Here is a 22,575-nt window from a genome sequence, read left to right on the forward strand (position 1 = left end):
GCTGGGTGGGATGGTGACAAGTCCACTCGGGCCAGGTCCCCCGCCACCATCATGCCCGCTGCCAGAGGAGCAGCCTGTGAGCACTGCTGCCCCCTCCGGTTCTTCCCCCTCTCAGCGCTGACGGGCAGTCATGTTTATGCACAACTTTATGTGGGGCTTCGGTGTCTATGGTACACAATGTACAGCGCTCGATCCCCAGAGTTCTTAGAGTAGGATGCCCGGGGTATTCCGGGCCAGGCTTCCTCATGGGGAGTGTGGACCTTGAGGTGCAGTCCTGGGGGGCGGGGTGGTGGTGACCAGCACTCTTGGGAGAGATTTCCTCGGGAAGCAATGCCAAACCAAAGGTTCTGCGTGTTCCTCACACCTCTCTGAAAAGACAAGGGAGGAAGAGTGAGGCTCAGGGCCCGGCCCTGCCATGGCCCCTGCTCTGGCTCTGCCCTTCTCTACCGACCCCTCCCCACTGACCTCCTACCCTGACACCCCGCCCACTCCGTCCTGGCCTTCCTTCCCCTCTGCTCCCTCCCAGGCCACCTTCCCTTCAGCACTTACGATGTGGACAGGGGGGTGTCCAGCCGTATGATGTGGGGCCCACGCATCCTCTGCAATTGGACCCGAGTCAGCTTCCGAGGCCCGCTGTCCCCGGGCTCCGGGCTGCCCTCGATCCTTTGGCTGGCCAGCTCCTCCCGGATCTCTCTGAGCATGTCCTCAGCACTGAGGGGGCCAGGGGAGGGTCTCCGGAAGAGGGGCCCCTCTTCTTCCTCGTCCTCTGAGGATGCCCAGGGGCTTTCCCCAGCAGAGTCAGCGTGGGTCGGGGAGTGTGGGAGCTGCCCCCGAAGCTGGGCCCTATGCAAGGTCTCCACTACCACGTTCCCTCCCACCGAGGTCCCATCTTCTTCCTCAGACCAGGCGGGCCGCTCTCCCCTGGGAAGACTGCTTCCTCTTCGGATAACTTCCCCTGGCAGTTCAGGGGTGCTTCGGCGCTGGGGAGCTTGGGGGTCAGGAGGCTGGGGGCGCAAAGTAACATCCCGGAGGTCCAGGGCGGAGAGGGTGAAGCCGGGGTGCCGCCGAAGGGCCCACGGGCGCAGCCGGCTCAGTGGGGAGTGGGACTCCTTGGGGGAGACTGGGACCAGAGTGCTGTAGCCAGAGTCTGAGGTGTCATCTGGTACCGAGGGAATGTCTTCATCCGTGTCGTCCGTCACCACCAGGTGGGGGATGACGGTGCAGAACTCAGAATTCCTACAAATGAATGAATGGTCAGAGTCAGATGCTCAGGGGTCGAGTTCAAATCCAGGAAGTATCCCTTGATCACTCCATTCAGAAATGGTCCCTCCTCCCAATTTAATTTGGTATCGCCTTTACACTGTTTTATCATCTCTGGTTGGACCGTAAGCTCACAACACTTGGTCCAGGTCCTTGTTTCAAGTAAGTGCTCAGGTATTTTCTGTGGGGTTCCTGACATCCGAGGTTATCCCCCTGATGGCTCTTTTTTCTCCAACCATGCTGCTGAACAGCTGTTTTTAAGGATGAACCTTTCACACTCTGGGAATTTGAACTAAGTTGGTCCCTGCCGCTCTGACTTTCTGCAAATCCCTACCGGCCTTCACTCTTCATTCCCAGCCTGGGAGCCTGCTCCTCTCAGGGAGTTAACGCTTCTTGTGTTTAGCTCTTTCAGTCTGCGCCAACCCTAGGCTGGCTAACCTCCTAGGCTGCCCCAGGAGGCCCTGCACATGGCTGATGCCAACCTGTTCTCCAACCTGTAGCTTGGGTTCCCCAGTCTATTTCTAATTGCCCCAAGCGCTGTCATATCATTTTGCAGCCTTTCCCCGTCTCTCCCTCTTTACCTGCAGCCTCCTTCCTGTGGGAGAGCTGGTGGTCCCTGTGGGTCTTACCTCCCTTCCACGCTGCTCTGAGAGCCCTCTGGGGAAGGCGTGGAGGGCCTGGTGCCCAGAGACTCCTGATCCTGGTCCCTGTAGAGGGCCAGGAGTTCCCTCTTCTGTTGGACATATTCCTGTGCCTTCAGCTTTTGCAGGGTGACCTGGGAAGGGAATACTTCCATTAAGATCCTTGATTATTGTTGGTTAGAGTGTCATCCTGATATGCCAAGGTTGCGGATTCGATCCCCCATCAGGGCACACACAAGAATCAACCAATGAGTGTATAAATTAGTGGAACAACAAACCGATGTCTCTCTTCTCTCTCTTTCTAATAAAATTTTTTAAAAGATTTAAAAATCTAAAAAAAAAAAAAAGATCCTCGATTATTGAGCATTTGCTGTATGTCAGGCACTGGGCTAAGTGCTTTACATACATTATCTCCTTTAGTCTTCACAACAACCAGATGAGGCAGATACCATTTTTTTTACTTCTACTTTGCTACTGAGAAATGGAGACTGAGGTTAGTGACTGCCAAGATCATGCAGTAAGGAAGTGGGACAGAACCAGGATTTGAACTCTTGGACAGAAAGCCCTCTTTCCTCCATATACAGTTCTTCCTGCTTCTCATGCCCCTTGGCAAGCCCTCTATCTGGTCTGCTTCCTCCTTCAGGAAGCCCTCCCTGATTGGTGGTGATGGTGGGGTATAAGTCCTGCATCCTCAGGCTATTCTTCCTCCTGCCACCAGGATGGGTAGAGGCAGGCTTTGTCCTGCACTGAGGACTCTGCTGTCCTTCAGAGATGAAAACAAGGCTGTCTCAAGAGGTTTGGAGAGAGGATACATTATGTTTTCTGTCTTCCTGCCTCAACATTTTCATAGGGGCATCATCAGAATAAAATAGTGACATCTGAGAAGTGGTTTACAGAGCACCTCCACATGCACACAGTCATTTGAGACACACCATCACCCTGCAGGTTGGAAAAGCATGGATATTAGCCCATTTTACAGATGAGAAAACAAGACTTCGAGAGATGAAGGGACTTGCTCAAAGTTGCACAGTAGAGAGAAACAGCACTGGGACTGGGCCTTTCCCTGAGTCTCAGGGCAGTAATCAAGGGCAGCAGAAAGGGTTCAGGGTTGTGAAAGGATAACATCTGCTGGGGGAGGAGGAGGGAAGGCCACGGAACCCAGGAGAGGCTGAAGGAGGAGGTGTGGTGAAAGGGACTGGCGGCTGCTGGGGGCAGCGCTGATGTCAGTACTCACTGGATGGCCATCGTTAAAATACTCAAGTACTTCCATGCTGGTAAGCCAAGGGCTGCTGTCTGAGCTTTCTGCCTCCTTTCCCTAGGACTACCCTGCTCCCCCAAATCCAGCAACTGCAGGGGACAGTTAGCATTCTGCTCAGCAGAGGACCTCTAAGACCCGCCACCTTCCCAATGCTCCACTCTGATTGGTTGGTGTCCATGCCATTCTGGTTGGTAAGCATTTGAATATCTCCCCACTTCAGGTATATGAACCAGCAACTATTGGGTGCCTAGACCTCCCTAAAGCTTCTCAGGAACACAGTGGTTAGGGAGATCAGGACAAGAGACATATTGGAGAATGGTGGACAGGAATAGGCAAATGACATCAGCGACATGAGCTTCTATTTCCAATTCTCCTTGCCCTGGCTGTCCAGTCAGTCTCCAGAGGGAGAAAGCACTGTGAGGATTCTTAGCGGTCCCATAAGACTTGGTCTGTTGGCTAGAGCAAGGGATGATGGTGCCTGGGAGCAGGAACCCAGCACACCAGGCCAGGGCCTGGGACTTCTCCCTGTCCCCTCTCCGTGTTGAGTGTGGGAGGGGCCATTCTGGGGCCTGGGAGTGGCCAGGACAGCCGGCTTGTCCTGCTTAGATGCCAAGCCCTTTTACCCTACAAGACCAAAGTTCAATGCAGTGTTTGGGATGTTCAGGATAGGGACAGTGTGTGGAAGAAAATAACTGGAAATGGGGGTGGGGTGTCTGTAAGGAACATCCAATACCAGCATCTCCACTAACCTTGCCCCTGGCCCTGCCCCAGGAAGAAGCAGGGAGGCAGGGACCTCAGACACCAGGGGCTGGGGCTGTTTGAAGGGTCCCTGGCCACCCCAAAGCCTCTCCAGTAACCTAGAGGTTTTCTCAGCAGGGATAACAGGAAAGACATGCTGGGGGCAGGGTGGGAAAGGAAGAGGAAATTGGTTCTTGAGCCAGACTGTGACACCCCAGCAGCCGGGAACAGGAGGGAGGGCCCCCTCAGCACACACTCTTCCCTTGCCCTGGCGGGGACCTGACGCCTTGAGAGGAAATGCCTCCTGTCTCGCTGCCCCTGGGGCGGCTCCCAGATCCACCCGCTCTCCTTCCAGAGGCCCCCAGATGTTGAGGTCCCCCACCCGTCTCATGATGACAACAACAAGCATTTATGGAGCGCCCATTTCGGGCTGGGCTTTGGGCCAAACAGTTTACAAACAACGCAGTTCCCATTGTCACGGCAGTTCCCCTGAGACACGTAATGACTCCTGCGAGAACACAGACAACCCGAGCTGGGCTCCGCCCCGCCTCTCATTTCTTGGCCTTCATCTCTTTCTGTTCCTGTCACTGGTGTCTTTTCCTCTTCTCATCCCCTAAATATGGGCATTTCCCAAGATTCAGTCTGCTTTCCCCTGAGAAGCTCCTTTTCTCTAAAAGCTTAAGCCACTGTGGGCAGACTCGCCAGGAATAAATCTCCATCTGCATTTCTGTGAGGGGAGAAAAAATATCTGACCCCTGGGGTTGGCTGTAGATCCTCTACTGCCCTCTGCAGTTTACAGTGACTGATGGCGATAGAGAGCGGGGGTTCTCTGGGAATCTGGTGTGAGATAACAGCAAGACAAATTAATTTCAAAGCTTCCGTTCTTTGTTTTGCAAAGGGAGGCCGGAGTTTTAGGCATCAGAAGTGACCTCGTTTCCTCTGTTAGTCAGTAGTGAGACTACCAGGGGGCTCAATTATTTTGCATAATAAAATGTCAGCACGTTTTTGTGGTCCCTTGGGGGTTCTAAAAGGAGAAGGGGTGGGGGTATTGTCCTGGGACTAGGAACCAAAGGAAAAGGAGAAGGTCCTGCTGGCGGGGCTGGTACAGAAGGGAGGCTGCCTGCAGGTCAGGGCCCCACCTGCGGTCCTGACAGGCTGGGCTGGTCTCCAGTTTTGTCCTCAGCTCCACTCCTATCCAGCCTTCAGGTCAACTCGACTGGCCACTGGAGTGGTGCCGGTTGTCGGCCAGTCCAGCCATGTGGACACTGTGTTTGTGCTGGGAGAGTGGGACAGAGAGAAGGACCCTGTCATATAGAGAGAGGGAAGAATGAGGGGGCCTGAAGCAGGGCAGCTGGAGACCAGTCACCACTAAAACCACGCTCATCCCCCACCCAACCCTGTCCCCTATCTCTGCCTTCCTGGGGACTGTCACCATCCTGTTTTAGGTATTTAAGGAAGTGGCAGCCCACAGGGCTGGAGGACATACAATCTTAAGGTTCCTCCTTTCACCCTTAATTCATTCTTCTTTTTTTTAAATGGCAAAAAACCCATATTTATTTTTTACTCCCCCAATTCAGAATTTTTAATACGGTATTTAAACAGAGACTAAGCTCTGGTTTTTCTTTCCTCAAATAATCTGTCCATATTATGATATGATATCATAAATAAGATTTGGAAAGAATGCTTAAAATTATTTAAAGAACAGACTCTTCACATATTCTCAGAAGTTTCAGAAGCCCTAACTGCCTGATGTGCTAATGACAAATCATTGTTATCTATTCATTACAGCAAGCTCTATGAGGAACACTAATTTGACTTAAACACCTTAAACATAATGAAGTTGCATTCTTTAGAAATAATCTACAATAAGATTTCTTTCCTTGTTCAAAATGCCTCTTCTGTTTTTAAAATTGAGGTATAATTGACATATAACATTATATTAATTTCAGGTGTACAAGTTTATGATTTAATATATAAATATACATATTTATATATAAACTAGAGGCCCAGTGCACCAAATTTGTGCACTTGGGGGGTCCCCCTCAGCCTGGATTGCGAGAGGGCACAGGCCAGGCCGAGGGACCCCACTGGTGCAGGATCGGGGTCAGGGAGGGATGCGGGAGGTTGGCCAGCTGGAGAGGGACTGTGGGAGGGCTCCAGGGCAAGTCCAGCCCATCTCACTCAGTCCTGATCGGCTGGACCCCAGCAGCAAGCTAACCTACCGGTCAGAGCGTCTACCTGCTGGTGGTCAGTGCATGTCATATTAAGCGGTTGAGCGGCCTTAGCTTATCATTAGCATATTATGCTTTGATTGGTTGAATGGCCGACCAGTTCACATATGAGGCTTTTATTATATAGGATATATAATGAAATGATCACCACACTAAGTCTAGTTAACATCCATCACCATACATTGTTAGAAAAAAATTTCTTCTTTTGGTAAGAACTTTTAAGATTTACTCTTTTAGCAATTTTCATAGTTCACCCTCATTTCTCACCTGAACTCAGGTCTGTGTTTCCATGTTTCGACAAGCCTCCAAGATGCCTCCCCTTGGCTGTCTCCCACTGACGCATTTCCAAAGTGATTCTGTTTAAAACTGAATATTGCTACCCTAGGAAACAACTCCCAGGAAACAACAACTTAACAAACAGGCTTCTCTTTCTAAGGATTCATTTCTGTCAGGGGCACCATAGCCAAAGCAGTCTTTCATACGGGAACCTTGGGGAGCAACCATCCTTGGTCTCTGTGGAAGGGTTTCAGAGCTGTGACCATGCATTTGCTTAATCAGAATGACCTTGGAATCTTCTCTGTGAAGCAAGGACTGTTATCTTATCTAATAAAAGAGAAACATGCAAATTGACCATACCTCTGCTACACTCACAAGCCACACCTATAAGCCACGTCCACCAGACAATCAGAGAGACTATATGTAAGCCCAGTTTGGCTTGGTGGATACAGCCTCAGCCTGCAGACAGAGAGACTATATGCAAATTAACACAACTAAGATGGCGACTGGCAGCCATGGAGCTGGAGCAAGCAGGAGGCTTGGTTGCCCTGGCGATAGAGGAAGCCAAGCTTCCTGCCTGTCCTGGCTGGCTCTGCTCAAGGCAACAAAGTTTCAATTATAGAAGATAAATAAATCCCAGATACCTGCTTCCAGCCAGCCTCCACTGGGAGCTTGGGTTGCTGGGGGCTGTGGCCAGCCTGAAAACAGCCATCAGCCCCTCACCCAGGCTGGCCAGGCACCCCAGCAAGGACCCCCACCCTGAAGGGGCTGTGGCCAGCCTGCAAACAGCCATCAGCCCCTCACCCAGGCTGGCCAGGCACCCCAGCAGGGACCCCCACCCTGAAGGGGCTGTGGCCAGCCTGAAAATAGCCATCAGCCCCTCACCCAGGCTGGCCAGGCACCCAAGCAGGACCCCCCTCCCTAAAGGGGTGTAGCCAGTCTGAAAACAGCCCTCAGCTCCTCACCCAGGCTTGCCAGGCACCCCAGCAGGACCCCCACCCTGATCCAGGGCACCCTTCAGGGCAAACCAGCCGGCCCCCACCCATGCACCAGGCCTCTATCCTATATAATAAAAGGGTAATATGCAAATTGACCCTAACAGAAGAAAGACTGGGAATCACTGGTCACTATGACACACACTGACCACCAGGGGGCAGACGCTCAATGCAGGTGCTTCCCCCTGGTGGTCAGTGCGCTCCCACAGGGGGAGCTTTGCTCAGCCACAAGCCAGGCTGCCAGCTGCCAGTACAGCGCTGGTGGCAGGAGCCTCTCCAGCCTCCTCAGCAGCGCTAAGGATGTCTGACTGCAGCTTAGATCTGCTCCCTGCTGGCAAGTGGACATCCCCCGAGGGCTCCTGGGCTGCCAGAGGGATGTCTGACTGCCAGCTTAGGCCCAATCTCCCAGGGAGCAGGCCTAAGCCAGCAGGTGGTCATCCCCCAATCCCCCAAGGGGTCCCAGACTGCGAGAGGGCACAGGCCAGGCTGAGGGACCCCCCTCCCCACAAGTGCACAAATTTTTGTGCACTGGCCCTCTAGTAAATAATAACAGTATATCCATTTGCAAGCGAAGAAATGGAAGCTCACCCAAGATGACCCAGCTAGTGAGAGGTAGAACTGGTGTTTGAGCCTAGATGTTCATTCATTCAGTGTAGGCTTTTAACCAGTCTCCCTAAGGCTCACCTGTTTCTTCTTCTTTAGCTCCTTTCTTCCTCTCTTCCCCCCCGCCCCCTGCCTTTTTTTGGCAACATGTCCCAAAGACCATGGCATTAAATAAACCTCAGTATTTTACACCCAAACCAGCAGAGTAAATCTCCTGCCACCAATCTTCCCCTCCCCCAGCCCACCTGTCACAGTCACTTGACAATTCAAGACAAAGACAAAACACATTGATTTCACCATGGCATTCCTGGCTCAAGAATCTATGGTGGTTCTCTCTCATCAACCCAATTCAGTTCCAGTCTCACCCAGTCCACCCTCTTCTGTAGCTCTTGGGGTCCTGCAGAGCCTGGCCTCTCAATCACAAGCTCACATAAACTCTTTTGCTCCAGACTTAGACACACAAGGTCACTGCCCCCAAACAAATCCCACCAAGTGCTCCCTTGATTCTTCTGCTCATGATCTTCCCTGTCCTTTAAGTCCAGCTCCACTCCTCACACTACTTTGGTCATTCTGCTCCTGTAGTGGGTTGAACAGTAGCCCAGGAAGATTTGTCTAGGTCCTGGGAATATGACCTTATTCGGAAAGAGGGTGCAAAGATCCTAAGTTAAGGACCATTCTGGACTTAGGGTGGGCTCTAAATGTAATGGCTGGTGTCTTCATGAGAGATAGGAGAGGGAAATTTGGACAGAGGCAGAGAATAGAGAAGTCAAGGAACAGCTGGAAGCTGGGAGAAGCAAGGAAGGGTTATCTCCTAGAACCTTGGAGAGAAAGTGTGGCCCCTTGGTTTCCAACTTCTGGCCTCCAGAACTGGGAAAGAACACGTTTCTGCTACTTTAATTCGCTCCGTTTGTGGTGCCAGTACAGCTCCATTTGGCTCTGCCTTCTGAACTCCTCTAGCTCTAATCACCTACATCTGCCCACATCACTTTCAGCACCTTCACTGGTTCCCTGTCATCTGAAGGACAAAGTTCAAGTTCCTTACGTGGCATGGGAGATGGGCAAGCTGGCGGGGCCTGCCTCCCAGCCTCTCTGCCGCTGTGCCTGCCTGTGTTTTATGTCCTGGTGATACGAACTCCCAGACTGGTGCGTCTCTCAACACACCACACAGCTGTTTCATATCTCCGACCTTTGCACATTCCGTGTCTCCATTTAAAATACCTTTCCTTCCCACCCTGTTTCCCTGAAACACTCCTAGATATTCCTAGATATTCCCCCAAATGGAGCTCAGATAAGGGCTCCTCAGTGAAGGCTTCTCAGCGCACCCTCCCCCTCGTCTGTCCCCTTCCTAACCAACCCACCAGGCAGAACGAATTATTCCCTTCTGGGCTGAGTTCCATTACGTATGCATGTTTCTATAGTCGTACACTAACTTGTCTAGCTAGGCTGCCATGCACATTCCTTGAGGGCAGGGACATTGTTTTACTCCTTTCTGATTGCCTAGCGCTGAGCTGGTGCCTGCAGCCAGTAAGGGCCCCATTAATGTCTGTTGACAAGACTGAAGTTCAGAAGTAAATTGTTTCAAGGCGTAGAAACTTCTAGGGGATGCTGTCTTGGACTCTCCCAGGGACTGGCAGAGCAGGTGGCTCAAGGGGCTCTTCTCTCCTCTTGTGATGGTCAGGGATAGTCAAGGCTGTGTCTCCCTCCTGAGGACAGTCTGAGTCTGGATCAACTCCAGCCTCTCTCTCTTCCTTCTCCCCTCTGTGCTCCAGTTCCTGAGCTCCAGGGCCCCCAGCCACCCCTTCCACACCTGGCTCTCACATACCTGGGCCTGCTGGGTCTTCTCCAGCCACTGGGCACGGTCTGCAGCGCTGGGACAGTGCACGATGAGGGCACTGGAGACGCACTGGAAGTCAGTGAGGTGGATCGCCAGAAAGCTGTCTGAGTGGGGGAAAAGGTTTGCTTCAAGGGCTGGACTGTTTTGGAAGCCCATCCTGACTCCTCTTCCCTCTGCCAAGAGGAAAGGAGAGGAACAAAGTCCCCGCAGGGGAGACATACTAGGGTCCCGGAGTGGTCGACACACAAGCTTCTCCAGCATGAAGGGGGGGCGGATAACCTTGGCTTTGTCCGCCCTACGTTGAGGCTTGGTCACCAGGAGCACGTCAGAGAAGAGGAACAGGTACACGTCCAGCTGGGGGCATGTGTAGGAGAAAGAGGCCAGGTCAGCTGGAGCAGGGGGAAGGGTGGGACAGGGACTGGACTCATGCATGAGTGTGCACACATGGGGGCTCATGCATGAGTGTGCACATGTGGGTGTGCACATACATAGGGACAAGTGCACACCGTGGAATGCTAGGGCCGGAGGGGGTGTCAGCTTGGTCCCTTCTCTCACTTTACAGGCAGGGAAAGTGGCTGATTCAGGGTTGTACAAACAATCAGAGCTGTAGCCAGAACCATGTCCTCTTCCCCATACATACACAGAAGTGACCCAGTCACACACATAGACACACACACACACAAAGATACACACACACACACACACACACCCCTCTCCCATTTTCATCTTATATGACTCTTATCCTAACCTCTCATCATCTCTCCCTTCTCTTCAATCCATCTCACATCATCTCTGCTCCTACCCATGCTCCCTCACCTTCCCTTCTCGCCCCTCCTTCACCCTCGCAGGTCCCTCCAGCAGCAGCTGCCTGGTGTGCTCAGGAGCAACCCCCAGCATGGGGGACATCAAGTCCAGGTTGGAGAAAGGACGCAGGTTCTGAGGGACACAAAGGAGAGGGTTAGGGGACTGGATAGGACTCCTGTGTACCTCCTGGCCAAGATGGTTCTTTGTTCTGTCACCAGCACTGGCTCTTTCCATCTGTCCTCCATCCTCCGCTTGGAGGGAGAGGAAGCATTTCAGGGCCTTTTTTCTACTCTTTTGAACTCTGCCCCTGGGACCCTCCCCACCAGGAAGGAATGATGGGCACACCCCTCTGTGGCACCTCCACCCCTTCCTCTCCAGGCCTCTGCTGCATCCACTTTCCTGGGGACCTTGCTTTCTCTGAGCCCCCTTCCCTCTCTCACCTTCTCCATCTCCTCACTGGACGGCTCCAGCACCTCATAGGGCCCAATGCGCTGGGCTGCCGCCACCAAATTCTCCTGATCTTCGCCCTGGCGGACCTGCTTATTGATGTGTTGCAGGAACGACTCCACAGCTGTGATCTAGGTGAAGGTGGGGTGTGGCAGGAGGAGCAGCTCAGCTCCACACCCTGTACATCCCACCCTACCAACGGCAACCACAGCCTCCTTACAGGCTGGCCAGTCAGTGCCACACTGTCACATACATTCAAGAAAAGAGACCCTCAAGAGTTCCTGGAGGGCAACTCCCGCACACCACCCTCCAACTCCCAGGGTACTGGCCCTGCCAGGCCACCTACCATGTCGTTCAAGGCCTGGCGGGCTTGTGCCTCAGGGGTCCTCTTGAGCACGGCCTGTAGCAGCAGTGGGTACTTGGTGATGCGCTGGTGGGGCTTGATGAGTAAGTCACCCAGCATCTGCCTCCCCGAGCGCTTGTGCTTCTCACACCACTGCCAGGGAAGGTGGGCAGGGGGTCAGCAGTCTACCCCACCCTAATTGATGGACTCAGCCTTGGGCCCAGCTGGAGATCGGGGGTGAGGGGTAGAGGGGAATCCAGTTGTCTAGGGTCCGCCCATCTCCCTTCCTGCCACTCCCTTTCCCACCTGCACGAAGGTACGGAAGAGAGGGTTATTGTCTTGCTGCTCCCGGGCGTAAGCCATGGTCTGCTTCACTCTCAGGCAGTACTGGACATAGGGCTGGAACCGCTGGCTGATCTAGGGGGACGGGGGGTGGAGGGGGAGCAGGCAGGGAAAGAAGGTCATGAGATACAGGCTTTGGCTGCAGAGCATGGGGATCAGAGTGTACAGGGTAGGGTGCGGGTGGAGACAGCCTCTCATAGACCCTTAGTTCAGCTCCTGCCAATCCCTACCTCCCATGACTGCCAGCCCTTCTCTCTGGATTCCAAGGAGGAGTTGAGGACCTGAGAGGCCGACCTACTGCTGCTCTCTGAGCTCCTGTCCACAGCCCCTGCCTGCCCTGCTGCTCTGAATTCACTCCTGCCATCAATAATTCAGCCGAAACGTTTTCAGGACATGCAGATCCCATTTCACCCGACAGGGGTGTGGTGATCTGAGGCTGGCCCAGAAGCCCTGTCCTGTGGAAGGGGGCCACCTATGGCTCCCAGGAGATTGTCTCCCCAACTCACTACCCCTTTCCAACTCTGCAAGGCCCACATCTTCCTGGTTGGAGAAAACTTGGAAAAGTCTGATCCTGGGCCTCTCTTTCTTTCTCTTGTCATACTTCATGCTCCAGGTACCCTGGTGGCCTTTTACACCCCTCACCCAGGCCCCATTCTTGCTTCCAGCTGTTTGTCAGTGGATCTCTGTCTAAGAAGTAAGATGTTATAGTTGATAAGAGCTTAGGTGGAACTCTTTCCTGAGACAACTGCAATTTCACGTCATACGTAAGGGTCTCCAGAAGCCCAAAGAACCTCTGGGACAGAGGTCATACTTGTCAAGTGAAGGGCAGGGGGTGAAGTGATATTTTGGGAAAGGGGCTGTGCCCCGGGATGCCCTCAAGTCATGGAAGGATTCCAGTTGTGTAGACATGCCTTGCAGACAGGACCCCTGGGCTCCCCCAGTCCCACTTCATCAAACCCTTCTCCATGCCTCACCGCCAGGAAACCGTCCTGCAGGCTGACAGGGTCCAGAGGCTGGCCAGAGGCTCGAGTCTTCCCCAGGGTAGGCCCCAGCACCTCTTCCCAAAAGCTCCGGTGGGCTCGAATCAGGCTGGGGACATTTCCGAACAGGGTCTCAGCTGACACCTGGAGAAGGGAGCAGAATTTAGCAGCATGACTTGGCAGGTCACCGGCAGGCAACTTTGGCCATGGACAAACAAGAACTGCTAAGCTTGGATGGTGAGGAGTGGGATGGGACCTGTGGCTACTGGGATCTAGACCAAGAAGGGGAGTAGGAAGGGCAGGTGTCCTAGAAAATGGGACAGTGGAAATTCAGACTGGGCAGCCTAGAGGGCTCTCTGTGACCCCTTCCAGCCCTACCCCCCACTTCTCGGGCTCAGAGGTTGGGATGTACCAGACTCCCCTCCTGAACTCCCACTTACTTCTATCAGCAGCCCTACGCGCTGCAAGTTCAGCAAACCAGCGGCTAGGAGCTAGATGAAGGGAGAGATGAGGGTCTCAGCACCCGGCCTCTTCCTCTCAGGACCCCAGCCTAGCCCTTTAATGCATCCCCACCCCCAACTTCAGTACTGTCGACCTCTCTCCCAAGATCCTGGGAAGGTCTCAAATCGGGGGGATCTTTTGGTATCCTGCCTCTCCTTCCCCCAGCAACCCTGCTCCTCTGGTCTGGGAGGATCAGAGAAAATGTAAGGGAGATGGGTATATGGCTGAGGATGGGGCCAGGACTGGGACCGAGGGAGGCTCACATCGGTCATGATCTTGAGCATTCGAATGTAGGTCAGTTCTGTGGTCAGTAGCTCCCAGAGTGCTTCCTGTTGGTGGCAAAGCTCCCGGCTCATCTCCTGGGATGGGAGTGGGGTTGGTTCAGTTGGGGAACAGTGAAAAGAACAGAACAACAGCTACCATTTGTTATGCTACTGGATCTACTTCATAGATGACTTTTTTGTTGTTGTTGTTAATCCTCATCTGAGTATATTTTTCCCCACTGGTTTTTAGAGAGTGGAAAGGAAGGAAGGAGGGAGGGGGAGAGAGCTAGAAACACCAATGTGAGAGATATTGGTGGCCTCTTGCACACAGCTTGACTGGAACCAGGAATTGAAGCTGCAACCCAGGTACATGCCCTTGACTGGGAATTGAACCCAAGACCCTTCAGTGCATGGGTCTATGCTCTAACCACTGATTCCATCAGTTAGGGCTTATAGATGACTTTTTAATCTTTATACCAAACCTCCAGAGTATAGGTGTCATCCCCATTTTACAGGTGAGATGACTGAGGTTCAGTGAGGTTTGCTGTCATGACCAAGGTCTCACTAGTAAGTGACAGAGTTTGGATTTGAACCTAGAGCAGTGATTCCCAACCTTTTTTTGGCCATGCCCCACCTAACCATCTCTAAAATCCTGATTACTACTCCCTCATGACATATAATTCTTTTATTCAAAAAGTGAATTTCTGTTCACGTGGAGGAAGCCTAAAAGGCCATTAACTTGGTCTAAACAGGCTTACAAAGGACATGGCATCCATGAAAGAGAAAAATAAAAGAACGAAAGGACAGTTGAAGTACAGAGGAAGAAATCACCAAGAAATAGTTAAAAATAATAATAATATGAAGTGATATGAAAAAATAGCAAATAAAGTTTCAAAACATATACTAGTAATAGAGAACTGAAATGCATAAATATGTCACTATATATTTTTTAATTTTTAAAAAATATATTTTTATTGATTTCAGAGAGGAAGGGAGAGGGAGAGAGATAGAAACATCAATGATGAGAGAGAACCATTGATTGGCTGCCTCCCGCACACCCCACACTGGGGAACAAGCCCGCAGCCTGGGCATGTGCTCTGACTGGGAATTGAACCATGGACCTCCTGGCTCATAGGTTGATGCTCAACCACTGAGCAATGTTGGCTGGGTTCACTATATATTTATATACTGTAGATAAGGCCCCTAGAACCATAAGAAATGCAAAAAATTCACTGTTAATAACTCATTCTCAAGTTGCCCCCCTTAAAAATCAAATTGTCCCCCTGTGGGGCATGTGCCCCATGTTGGAAACCACTGACCTAGAGTAAGATCTCTCCAAACACTTTCCCCACATGACCCGAGGCCTTTTCCTTGGGAAGAGACAGAGGTGAGATGTGTGTACTTGTGTCTGTAACCCCATGGGGACAGACACTATGTTACAGGCTCACCTTATGCCCAGGCACCAGCTCCTTCCAGGACTTCTCAATGGTCAGGTCGCTGTCGCTGCCCTTTCCTATCTCCCAGTGCCGCCGGTCCTCAGGAGGCAGGCGGGGCATCCCAAACATGCTGAACGTATACAGCCTCATCTCCAGCTCATGGGCCTTAGTGACTTCCTGGTGGAGTTGAGAAAGGGATTAGTTGTGGCCACAGCCCAGGCACGCAGCCCAACAGCCCAGGGAGGGCTGTGTGTGTGTGTGTGTGTGTGTGTGTGTCTATGTATGGAAGCCTAAGGGACAGGGATCAACCCCTGCTGGGATTACAGGGGCAAGGGTGCCCTGGAACATGGATGGAGAGGCACTTTGGTCTGCAGAAAGGTCCCTGGACAGAGGGGTCTGACCTGGGCTCCCTGACCAGAAAGGTGCCTTCCAGGGGGTCTCTTGAGACAGAACCCTTTAGCGGGACCTTCAGGGGGAGACCAGAACAGGACTTAGGAAACCAGAGGTCTCAGGCAGCATTTTGATATTTGCCCATAATGTGGACATTTTTATGAGGAAGCATAGCTTAGAGACGTATCCCTGGGAAGGACTCTAGACAGGACCAGTGGCTTATTGGAGGGGCTGCCTGAGCTCGCTGCTCTAATATCTCTGAAGGACATCACAGCTCAGGTTGTGAGCACGGCAATGGGAAGAGAGGGACCCCTCACCTTGAGTTTGGGGGAGTGAGGTGGGCCAGCCCCAAAAGGGCTTCCAAGCCTTTTCTCAGGCTCTGGTTCTCGAAACCTCATGGGAGACAGGATTCGGGTCTGGCCAGAGCTCTTGGCAAAGGGGACATAGTCCTGGAGGCGTAGGCGACCGGGATCCTGGGGGAAGAGCAAGGAAAGGTCAGGGGGTGTCTCCCTTCCCACAGAAGTCCTAGGGAGGGACTGGGGGCCAGGCCCTTACCCGTCCAAGCTGAACTGACTCACTTCTCCCCTCAAACCAGTTTGGTGTGAGCCGCTCCTGCCCTGAGTCACAGTGGCTGCTGCCAGGGAGGCCGAGTGGGCTGGGCAGGGACATGCCAAGCTGGCTCCTCGAGTGAGCCCAGGGCAGAAGCAGGGCCTCCTGCAGAGCAGCACACCGGTGCGCACACGCCTGGGCTCTGGTGTGTGTCCTCCCCGTGTCTGCCCACTCACGTGTGCGCTCCCCGCACCTTAGGCTTGCATGCACAATGTATGGTGCACATTACATCTGGGTCCCTCACAGCTTCCCTGGTTTGGGAACAGCCTCCCTGACCCGGGGATGAGGGCACACACATGTGTGGCTCCTCCCCAGGGGCATGCAGCCTGCGTCCCATCCAGTGGGGGCAGCTGCCCTTCCATGTGAGAGGCTGAGGCCGTGGCCACAAGTCTCCTCCTGGACAGGCCTGGTCACATTCCTTGATCGGCCTGTGGTTGGATTTACTCCACAGACTTCCTATTCTGCCTTTCCGCCCTCAGACTGGGAGAGCCCCCAGCTGTCCTCCCTGTCTCCCAGGGACACATCTTCCTCCAATAAGGCTGGGGATACCCCCAACGGGAAGCAGAACTGCTCTCAAGGTGGAGGGAACCGTGGAGGCCGAGGGAAAGACCGCTGGCCGCCACACCCCTTTCCTTGGTCAGCACTGGAGGCAGGCCAGGAGGGTGGGGCCAGGGTGGAGCTAGGGAGCCCCCACACCCCTCCCCACTTTCATAGTAGGGACACTCTGAACCTTTGCTCTTCCTCCAGCCCTGACTCAGAGCCCACAGGCTCCTCCCAGGAGAGGTGGGAGTCTGGGAGGTGCCATCCCCAGGGCTTGGCGAAGTTCCCCAGCTCCCTGACTTGGACCTGTCTAACAGCACCTCCTCTGAGGGCCTGGCACCCCTGGCTCTCTGCCTCGAGTGCCCCATCTGTCTGGGATGAGTGCAGAGTCCTGGGAGCCTGGCCCAGCACTGTCCTCCTCAACCTCTCCAACCCAGGAGAGAAGGTAGGGTGAGGGATAGGAATAGAGCAGCTCACGAACCAGTAAAAGGCAGAGACCTGAAAGCCTGGGCATCCTCCCCTCTGCCCCACCCAGGTCACCTTTGGGGCACGGCCTGGACTCACCAGCACGAGGCCTCTTCGGGCATAGAGATTGCTGCCAGTACTCTGGGCCGAAGCCCGATGCTGGCCCCCATAGGTCTCAATGCGGGACTCCACAAGTCCTCGGAGGGGACGCTCATCTGGAGGACCAAAAGGTTGCATCCCTTCTCTCCTAGGTCACCTCCAAAGGTTCATAGTTCCAAGGTCCAGGAGAAAGGGGTCCCCTGAGTCTGCAAAGAGAAAATGAATGGAAGGGCCAGCCTTGATCAGTGGGTGCCACTAGACCTGAGACCAAGGTGATGGAGGTGGGGAGTGAGGAGGATGGAGGGTCAAGGGCTTGGTCACTTGTTGGGAGAGCCTGGCTGCCTCATCTCTGACTTGGTGGGGGTGGGGAATGCCCCCGGTTGCTGGTTAGAAAGCCCCTGGAACTATACTTCCTCCACGTGTGTGCACATTTGGCGTATAAACTCCCACACTGGCCTCAGACGAGGCTGTAGTTCTGAGAGGAGTTGGATAGACAAGTCCCCAGTTTCCCGGATGCCCCCAGGTGAGGGGATTCCCCTTGCACCCAGTTACAGCTTCCCTTTCCCCATACGCAGCCCGCAGGGAGGTCATGTGGGAGAGGACAGGAGACTGCCTGGACCTGTCATCTGTTTTTGTACAACCTGCCAGCTAAGAATGCTTTTTACATGTTTAAATCGTTGAAAAAGAAATTAAAAATATGATTTCATTACAGAGAAAACGTATATAAAATTCACATTTCAGTGCCCATAATGGAAGTTTTATTGGGACACAGCCACATTTACTCGTTTACTGATGGGCCCTCACTGCTTTCCAGCTAGTTTCGATAGAGATCGTATAGACTTGGAAATCTAAAATATTTACCACCTGGCCCTTCACTGACAAGTTTGCCCACCCCTTACCTGGACGCTTCTGGCCACAGACACGGTGTGAGGGAGGAGCGGCTATGGAGCCCTTGGCCTTGGAGATGAGCAGAGCAGAAGCAAGGTCTCTCTGGTCTCCGGGTACATTGGGTCTTTCCCAGTTTCTGTGGACACGTCTAGGGAGCAGGGGGCCAGGTGTGGGGCTCCATCCCTTCCCCCTCTACCTGGGTAGAGGACCCACCCTCTGAGTAGGCAGGGCTTGAATAGAAGAGGCCTCTTAAGCAGCTGCTGGCCCCTCTCCGGTGGGCCTGGGCCCCCTCTCCTTACCTTTTCCCTGATTTATGAGCCGGGAAGAAAAGCTGTCACTGTCTCCCAGGCCCCGCCCAGCAGTCCTCCCTCCGAGGGCTCTGTCTCTCTCTGGCTGTCTTCCTACTCGGCTTCCCTGCGTCTCTCGCCCGGCGCCCCCGGCCCGCCCCGCCCCCATTCGCTCACCTGTGCTTGCAGGTGTCCCGGCGCTAGCGGGTCGCGCTGCCGGCCCCCGCCCGCGGGGCTCCCGCTAGCGGACGGCTCCCCCAGCGATGCTGGCCCCGCTGCCGGGCCTGGGTCTGGGACCGAGCGGCCCGCAGGACCCGGGCAGCGCAGCGCAGGGCCGGGCGGAGGGAAGGTGGCAGGACAGGGGCGGGGACGCGGGCAGGCACCGCCCTCTCACCGTGGGCGCCGGACCGACGGCGCCGTGGGGACGCCCATGGGGCCTGGGGGACCGAGGAGCCCCTGTCCGGGACGCAGCCCCCACCCTCCCGGGAAGAAGAGCTCGCTTCGCGGGGTCCCCATTTCCCTCTTTCCTTTGCACCTGAGCTCACCACCCACCCGGCCGGAGCGGAAGGGCTGGAGCCGCGCGCCACCGTCAGGCGCTCGCTCCCCTCTCGGCCGGACCCCGGAGGCTCCCGAGTGCTGAGGCTTAAGCGCGGGGCTGAGCGCGCTGAGGAGGGGGCCACCTCGCTTTCTGGGGTGCAGTGAGTGACCGGCTATCCCTGGCCTCCGCCCCCCCCCCCCCCCCTCCGCCTCGTCTTCCTTTTTCAACCAGGCAGGGGAGCGGGGCAGCCAGCAGAAGGGATGTAGGGGCTCAGGGATGCTGGGGGCCTCATGGGGCTCTTTGGCGTGGAGTCCAAAGTATGACCCTTATCTCTCACTGCCCTGGCCATCTGTGGCAGGCTGGACTTTGCCTTTGCTCCAAGGACCGCACCTGGGGCCAGGTCCCTGACCCAACATTTCTCCCATCACCCGAGGCTGGGGAGGGAGGACAGGAGCCGCCCATGGGGGTACCTTCATGCTTCATGGCAAACAGGCACCCTCCAGGTTTCACACCTACAGCAGCTGCTCAAACAGACCTGCTCACGGAAGGGCACTTGCTGGACATGCCATGGACGGACCGCACTGTCGCATCCATAAATCATGACGGTTGTCTGACAGAAGGGTGGATACTGGGAGTCAGAAGTGTCCGTGGAGGTGTGATCATTATAATCTTACAGCCATGAAGCCAAAGACCCTGTAATGGGGGCGGGGGCAGGTCTGAGTGCCCCCACCTGGCTCCCCTCCCCCATCCTGGGTCTTCCTCCTGCAGCCCGGCTATGCAGGGACTGATACGACTTCTTGCATTTGTAGAGCATCCCGAAATTTACAAAACACATTCACAAGCATAATGTCAGGTCACTAGATCTTTCTCCACGCTGCTCTCCTGTCTGGCAAATTAAACACCTAAATGATCTGCAGTGTTCTCGTCCTCACTCTGAGGACTCTATTTTGTTTGGGAGAGAAATCTTTATCATTATTTTATTTTATATTTTATGTTTATTTTTTTCTTTATTGGTTAAGGTTTTACATATGTGTCCTTATCCTTCCATTACCCCCACTCTTTATCATTCTTTGTCTTTTTTAAAGTGTCAAACAGCTTTATTTAAGCAACATACATAATTTAAAGTTGTGATACAAAAATTAAACATACAAAAAAGTGTAAATAATAGTATAATGAGCCCCATATACTCAGATTCAACAACTATCAATTTTTGCCACGTTTATTTATGCTATTCATTTTTCTTTTTACTATTTTTTAAACTTTATTTTCATTGTTGACACTATTACAGATGTCCCATCCCCCTCCTCCACACACACACTTTGCCTCCCTCCACCCAGCCCCTAACCCCCTTCCCTCTTGCCATCCCCACACCCATTCATTGGTTGCTAGTTTTGTCTGCCTTCCTCATATTTGCCCTTTGACACTCTTTTTTTAAAAAAATATATTTTATTGATTTTCTACAGAGAGGAAGGGAGAGAGATAGAGTTAGGAACATCGATGAGAGAGAAACATCGATCAGCTGCCTCCTGCACATCTCCTACTGGGGATGTGCCCGCAATCCAGGTACATGCCCCTGACCGGAATCGAACCTGGGACCCTTCAGTCCGCAGGCCGACCCTCCATCCACTGAGCCAAGCCGGTTTCGGCCCTTTGACACTCTTTTTCTGAGCTTGCTGTTACGTGATTGCTCTGTTGGTTCAGAAGAGTTCTTTGTGCCTCTACCCCCTGCATGCTGCTTCCAGCTTCCTGCCTTCCAGTGGGTTGGAGGGTTTTAGAGCAGGAATTGCAGTGGAGGGAAGCCCTTTTCTCTTCCCATTCACAGTGTGTGTGTGTGTGTGTGTGTGTGTGTGTGTGTGTGTCTATTATCACTACCCTGTTTTTAAAATATATATATTTTTATTGATTTCAGAGAGAAAGGGAGAGACAGAGAGAGATAGAAACATCAATGATGAGAGAGAATCATTGATCAGCTGCCTCCTGCATGCCCCACACTGGGGATAGAGCCCGCAACAGAGGCATATGCCCTTACGCCCCGACTGGGAATTGGACTGTGTGGACCTCCTGATTCATAGGTCGACGCTCAACCACAGAGCGTTGTTCATACACAGAGATATCAATTGATCCAGGGATGACAAGAGTAGTCATGAGGGAAAGAGAGCTAATAATAAACCTGGAGAGGGTAATTACTGGCAGCATTAAATGACACCCCAGGGATAGTTGGTGCCAAGGGTCCCTAGCTTCTCCTTCCAGTGCCTCCCAGAAGGAGGTGGAAGGAAGAGTAAGAGGGAAATTGAAATTGAGAGAACACCAGAGACAAGTCTGGGCTCACAGCACTCTGGGGTGAGATAGCTAGACTGGCCCGATGGACATGAGGAAAACTAACCCTTTCACTTCCTGCAAGACTGGAACCCAGTCTCCATCTACTGCCTGCCCCAGAGCCTGTCTTCAGCCTCTCTGGAAGGAGAGGTTCCCAGGAAAGCTGGGGTCTTAAAGCTGGAGGTGTGGCAGGTCACTACGTGGGCTGGGAGGTGGGATCCCTGTGTTCTAATTGGTCTATTCTGGTCTTCTTGTCAGGTTGTTGTTCTCATAACCTCCATTTTCCCTAGCCCTTCTGTGTTGTGGAGAGAAGACACATGAATGAAGCCTGAAGAACTGGGAGGTTGGAGGATTGGCCCTTACTAAGTGGTACTGGGGAGCACCTGGCCTTTGGCCCAGAGAGGGGACCTGGATACTTGCCTTTCTTTCTGGCTGGCCCCAGTCTTTCCTCACATCTTTAGCTTGAGTCGTATCCCTTCTCCATGCCTCAGTTTCTCTCCCAGTGCAGATACCCCTCGTTGGGCCCCCAGCTCAACCCCACAGCTGATGAGGTGTCTGTCCAAGATCAGAGCACTGAGGGTCAGAAACTTCCACCTGATACAGCAGTAGGATAACTCTCTGGGGCTGGCATAGGGGGGCCCAAATTTCTTCTCCCTTCTTCACAGGCAGGAAGGTCAAGGAGACTCACTGGAGCCCTGAGCTCTGCCCAGTCCCCACCTCTCAGGGCAGAGCGGAGCCATCTGGGTTAATGAGCATCTGGGCAGGTGCTAAAGGAGGCAGCTGATTGGAAGGGTGTCCTCCTTGGCCCAGAGTGGGGGAGAGAGGAAGCCGAGGGCTCAATCTGGGAGGCACCGGGTCATGTGAGGCAGATAAAACCAGGAGGCTGGGCCACTGGGCACAGCTGCCCGTGACTTAGACCAGCACTGATGCCCTCTTTCTTTCCTTTTTAATTCTTCCCTCCATCCCTTCCTTCCACACTTATTGGCAGTGTTCAAGGTATGAGGGATAGTCCTATTCCTAGAATAAGAGACAGTCTCTGACCTTCAAGAGATTAAAGACTAATATGGGGAGACAGACAGACTAATAGTGAACAGAACATTGACATGCAAGTCATACATATAAAGAATGCACCAAGAGCTGTGGGAGCACTTGGGAGGGACTAATAACTACATAAGGGAGTCAGGAAGGCTTCATAGAAGAGGTGGACTTTGTGCTGGGACTTTAAAGATGAGTAGGAATTTGCTGGGCAATGTAGAAAGGAAGGGAATTTCTAGAGGAGGGAACAGCATGAGCAAAGACACAGATATAGAGGAACATGGTCAAAAAGAAAGGGGGAAAGAGCAGGCTTTCTCAAAGGCAGCGGTTCTCAACCTGTGGGTCGCGACCCCCTTGGCGTTCGAACAACCCTTTCACAGGGGTCATCTAAGATCATCCTGCATATCAGATATTTCCATTACGATTCATAACAGTAGCAACATTACAGTTATGAAG

The 22,575-nt window shown here is 53.3% G+C and overlaps 1 protein-coding gene across 5 annotated transcripts; it reads right to left on the bottom strand.

Annotated features, from left to right (window-relative positions):
- Positions 1-128: 128 nt before the first annotated feature.
- Positions 129-18,529, bottom strand: PLEKHG6 (pleckstrin homology and RhoGEF domain containing G6). Of its 5 annotated transcripts, XM_070410826.1 has the most exons (17): positions 18,408-18,529; positions 17,955-18,091; positions 17,056-17,261; positions 15,660-15,815; positions 14,965-15,129; positions 13,517-13,612; positions 13,193-13,243; positions 12,747-12,896; positions 11,737-11,847; positions 11,434-11,583; positions 11,081-11,218; positions 10,653-10,772; positions 10,058-10,190; positions 9,825-9,940; positions 1,890-2,035; positions 550-1,236; positions 129-368 (listed from the first exon to the last, which is right to left on the bottom strand). In XM_070410826.1, exons 3-17 carry the CDS (start codon positions 17,191-17,193, stop codon positions 359-361), a joined length of 2,367 nt encoding a protein of 788 aa, XP_070266927.1. In that variant the 5' UTR covers positions 17,194-17,261; positions 17,955-18,091; positions 18,408-18,529; the 3' UTR covers positions 129-358. The 5 variants fall into 5 exon arrangements, 3 of the variants coding, with proteins under 3 accessions (XP_070266927.1, XP_070266928.1, XP_070266929.1); XM_070410827.1 differs by lacking the exon at positions 18,408-18,529 and having other exon boundaries at positions 17,955-18,312; XR_011470848.1 differs by lacking the exons at positions 129-368; positions 550-1,236 and adding an exon at positions 5,037-5,201 and having other exon boundaries at positions 1,986-2,035.
- Between the last annotated feature and the right edge of the window lie 4,046 nt (positions 18,530-22,575).

This window comes from Myotis yumanensis, unplaced genomic scaffold (genome assembly GCF_028538775.1).
Source record: "Myotis yumanensis isolate MYYU_CA2020_CCGP unplaced genomic scaffold, mMyoYum1.0.hap1 SCAF_3, whole genome shotgun sequence".
NCBI lineage: Eukaryota > Metazoa > Chordata > Mammalia > Chiroptera > Vespertilionidae > Myotis > Myotis yumanensis.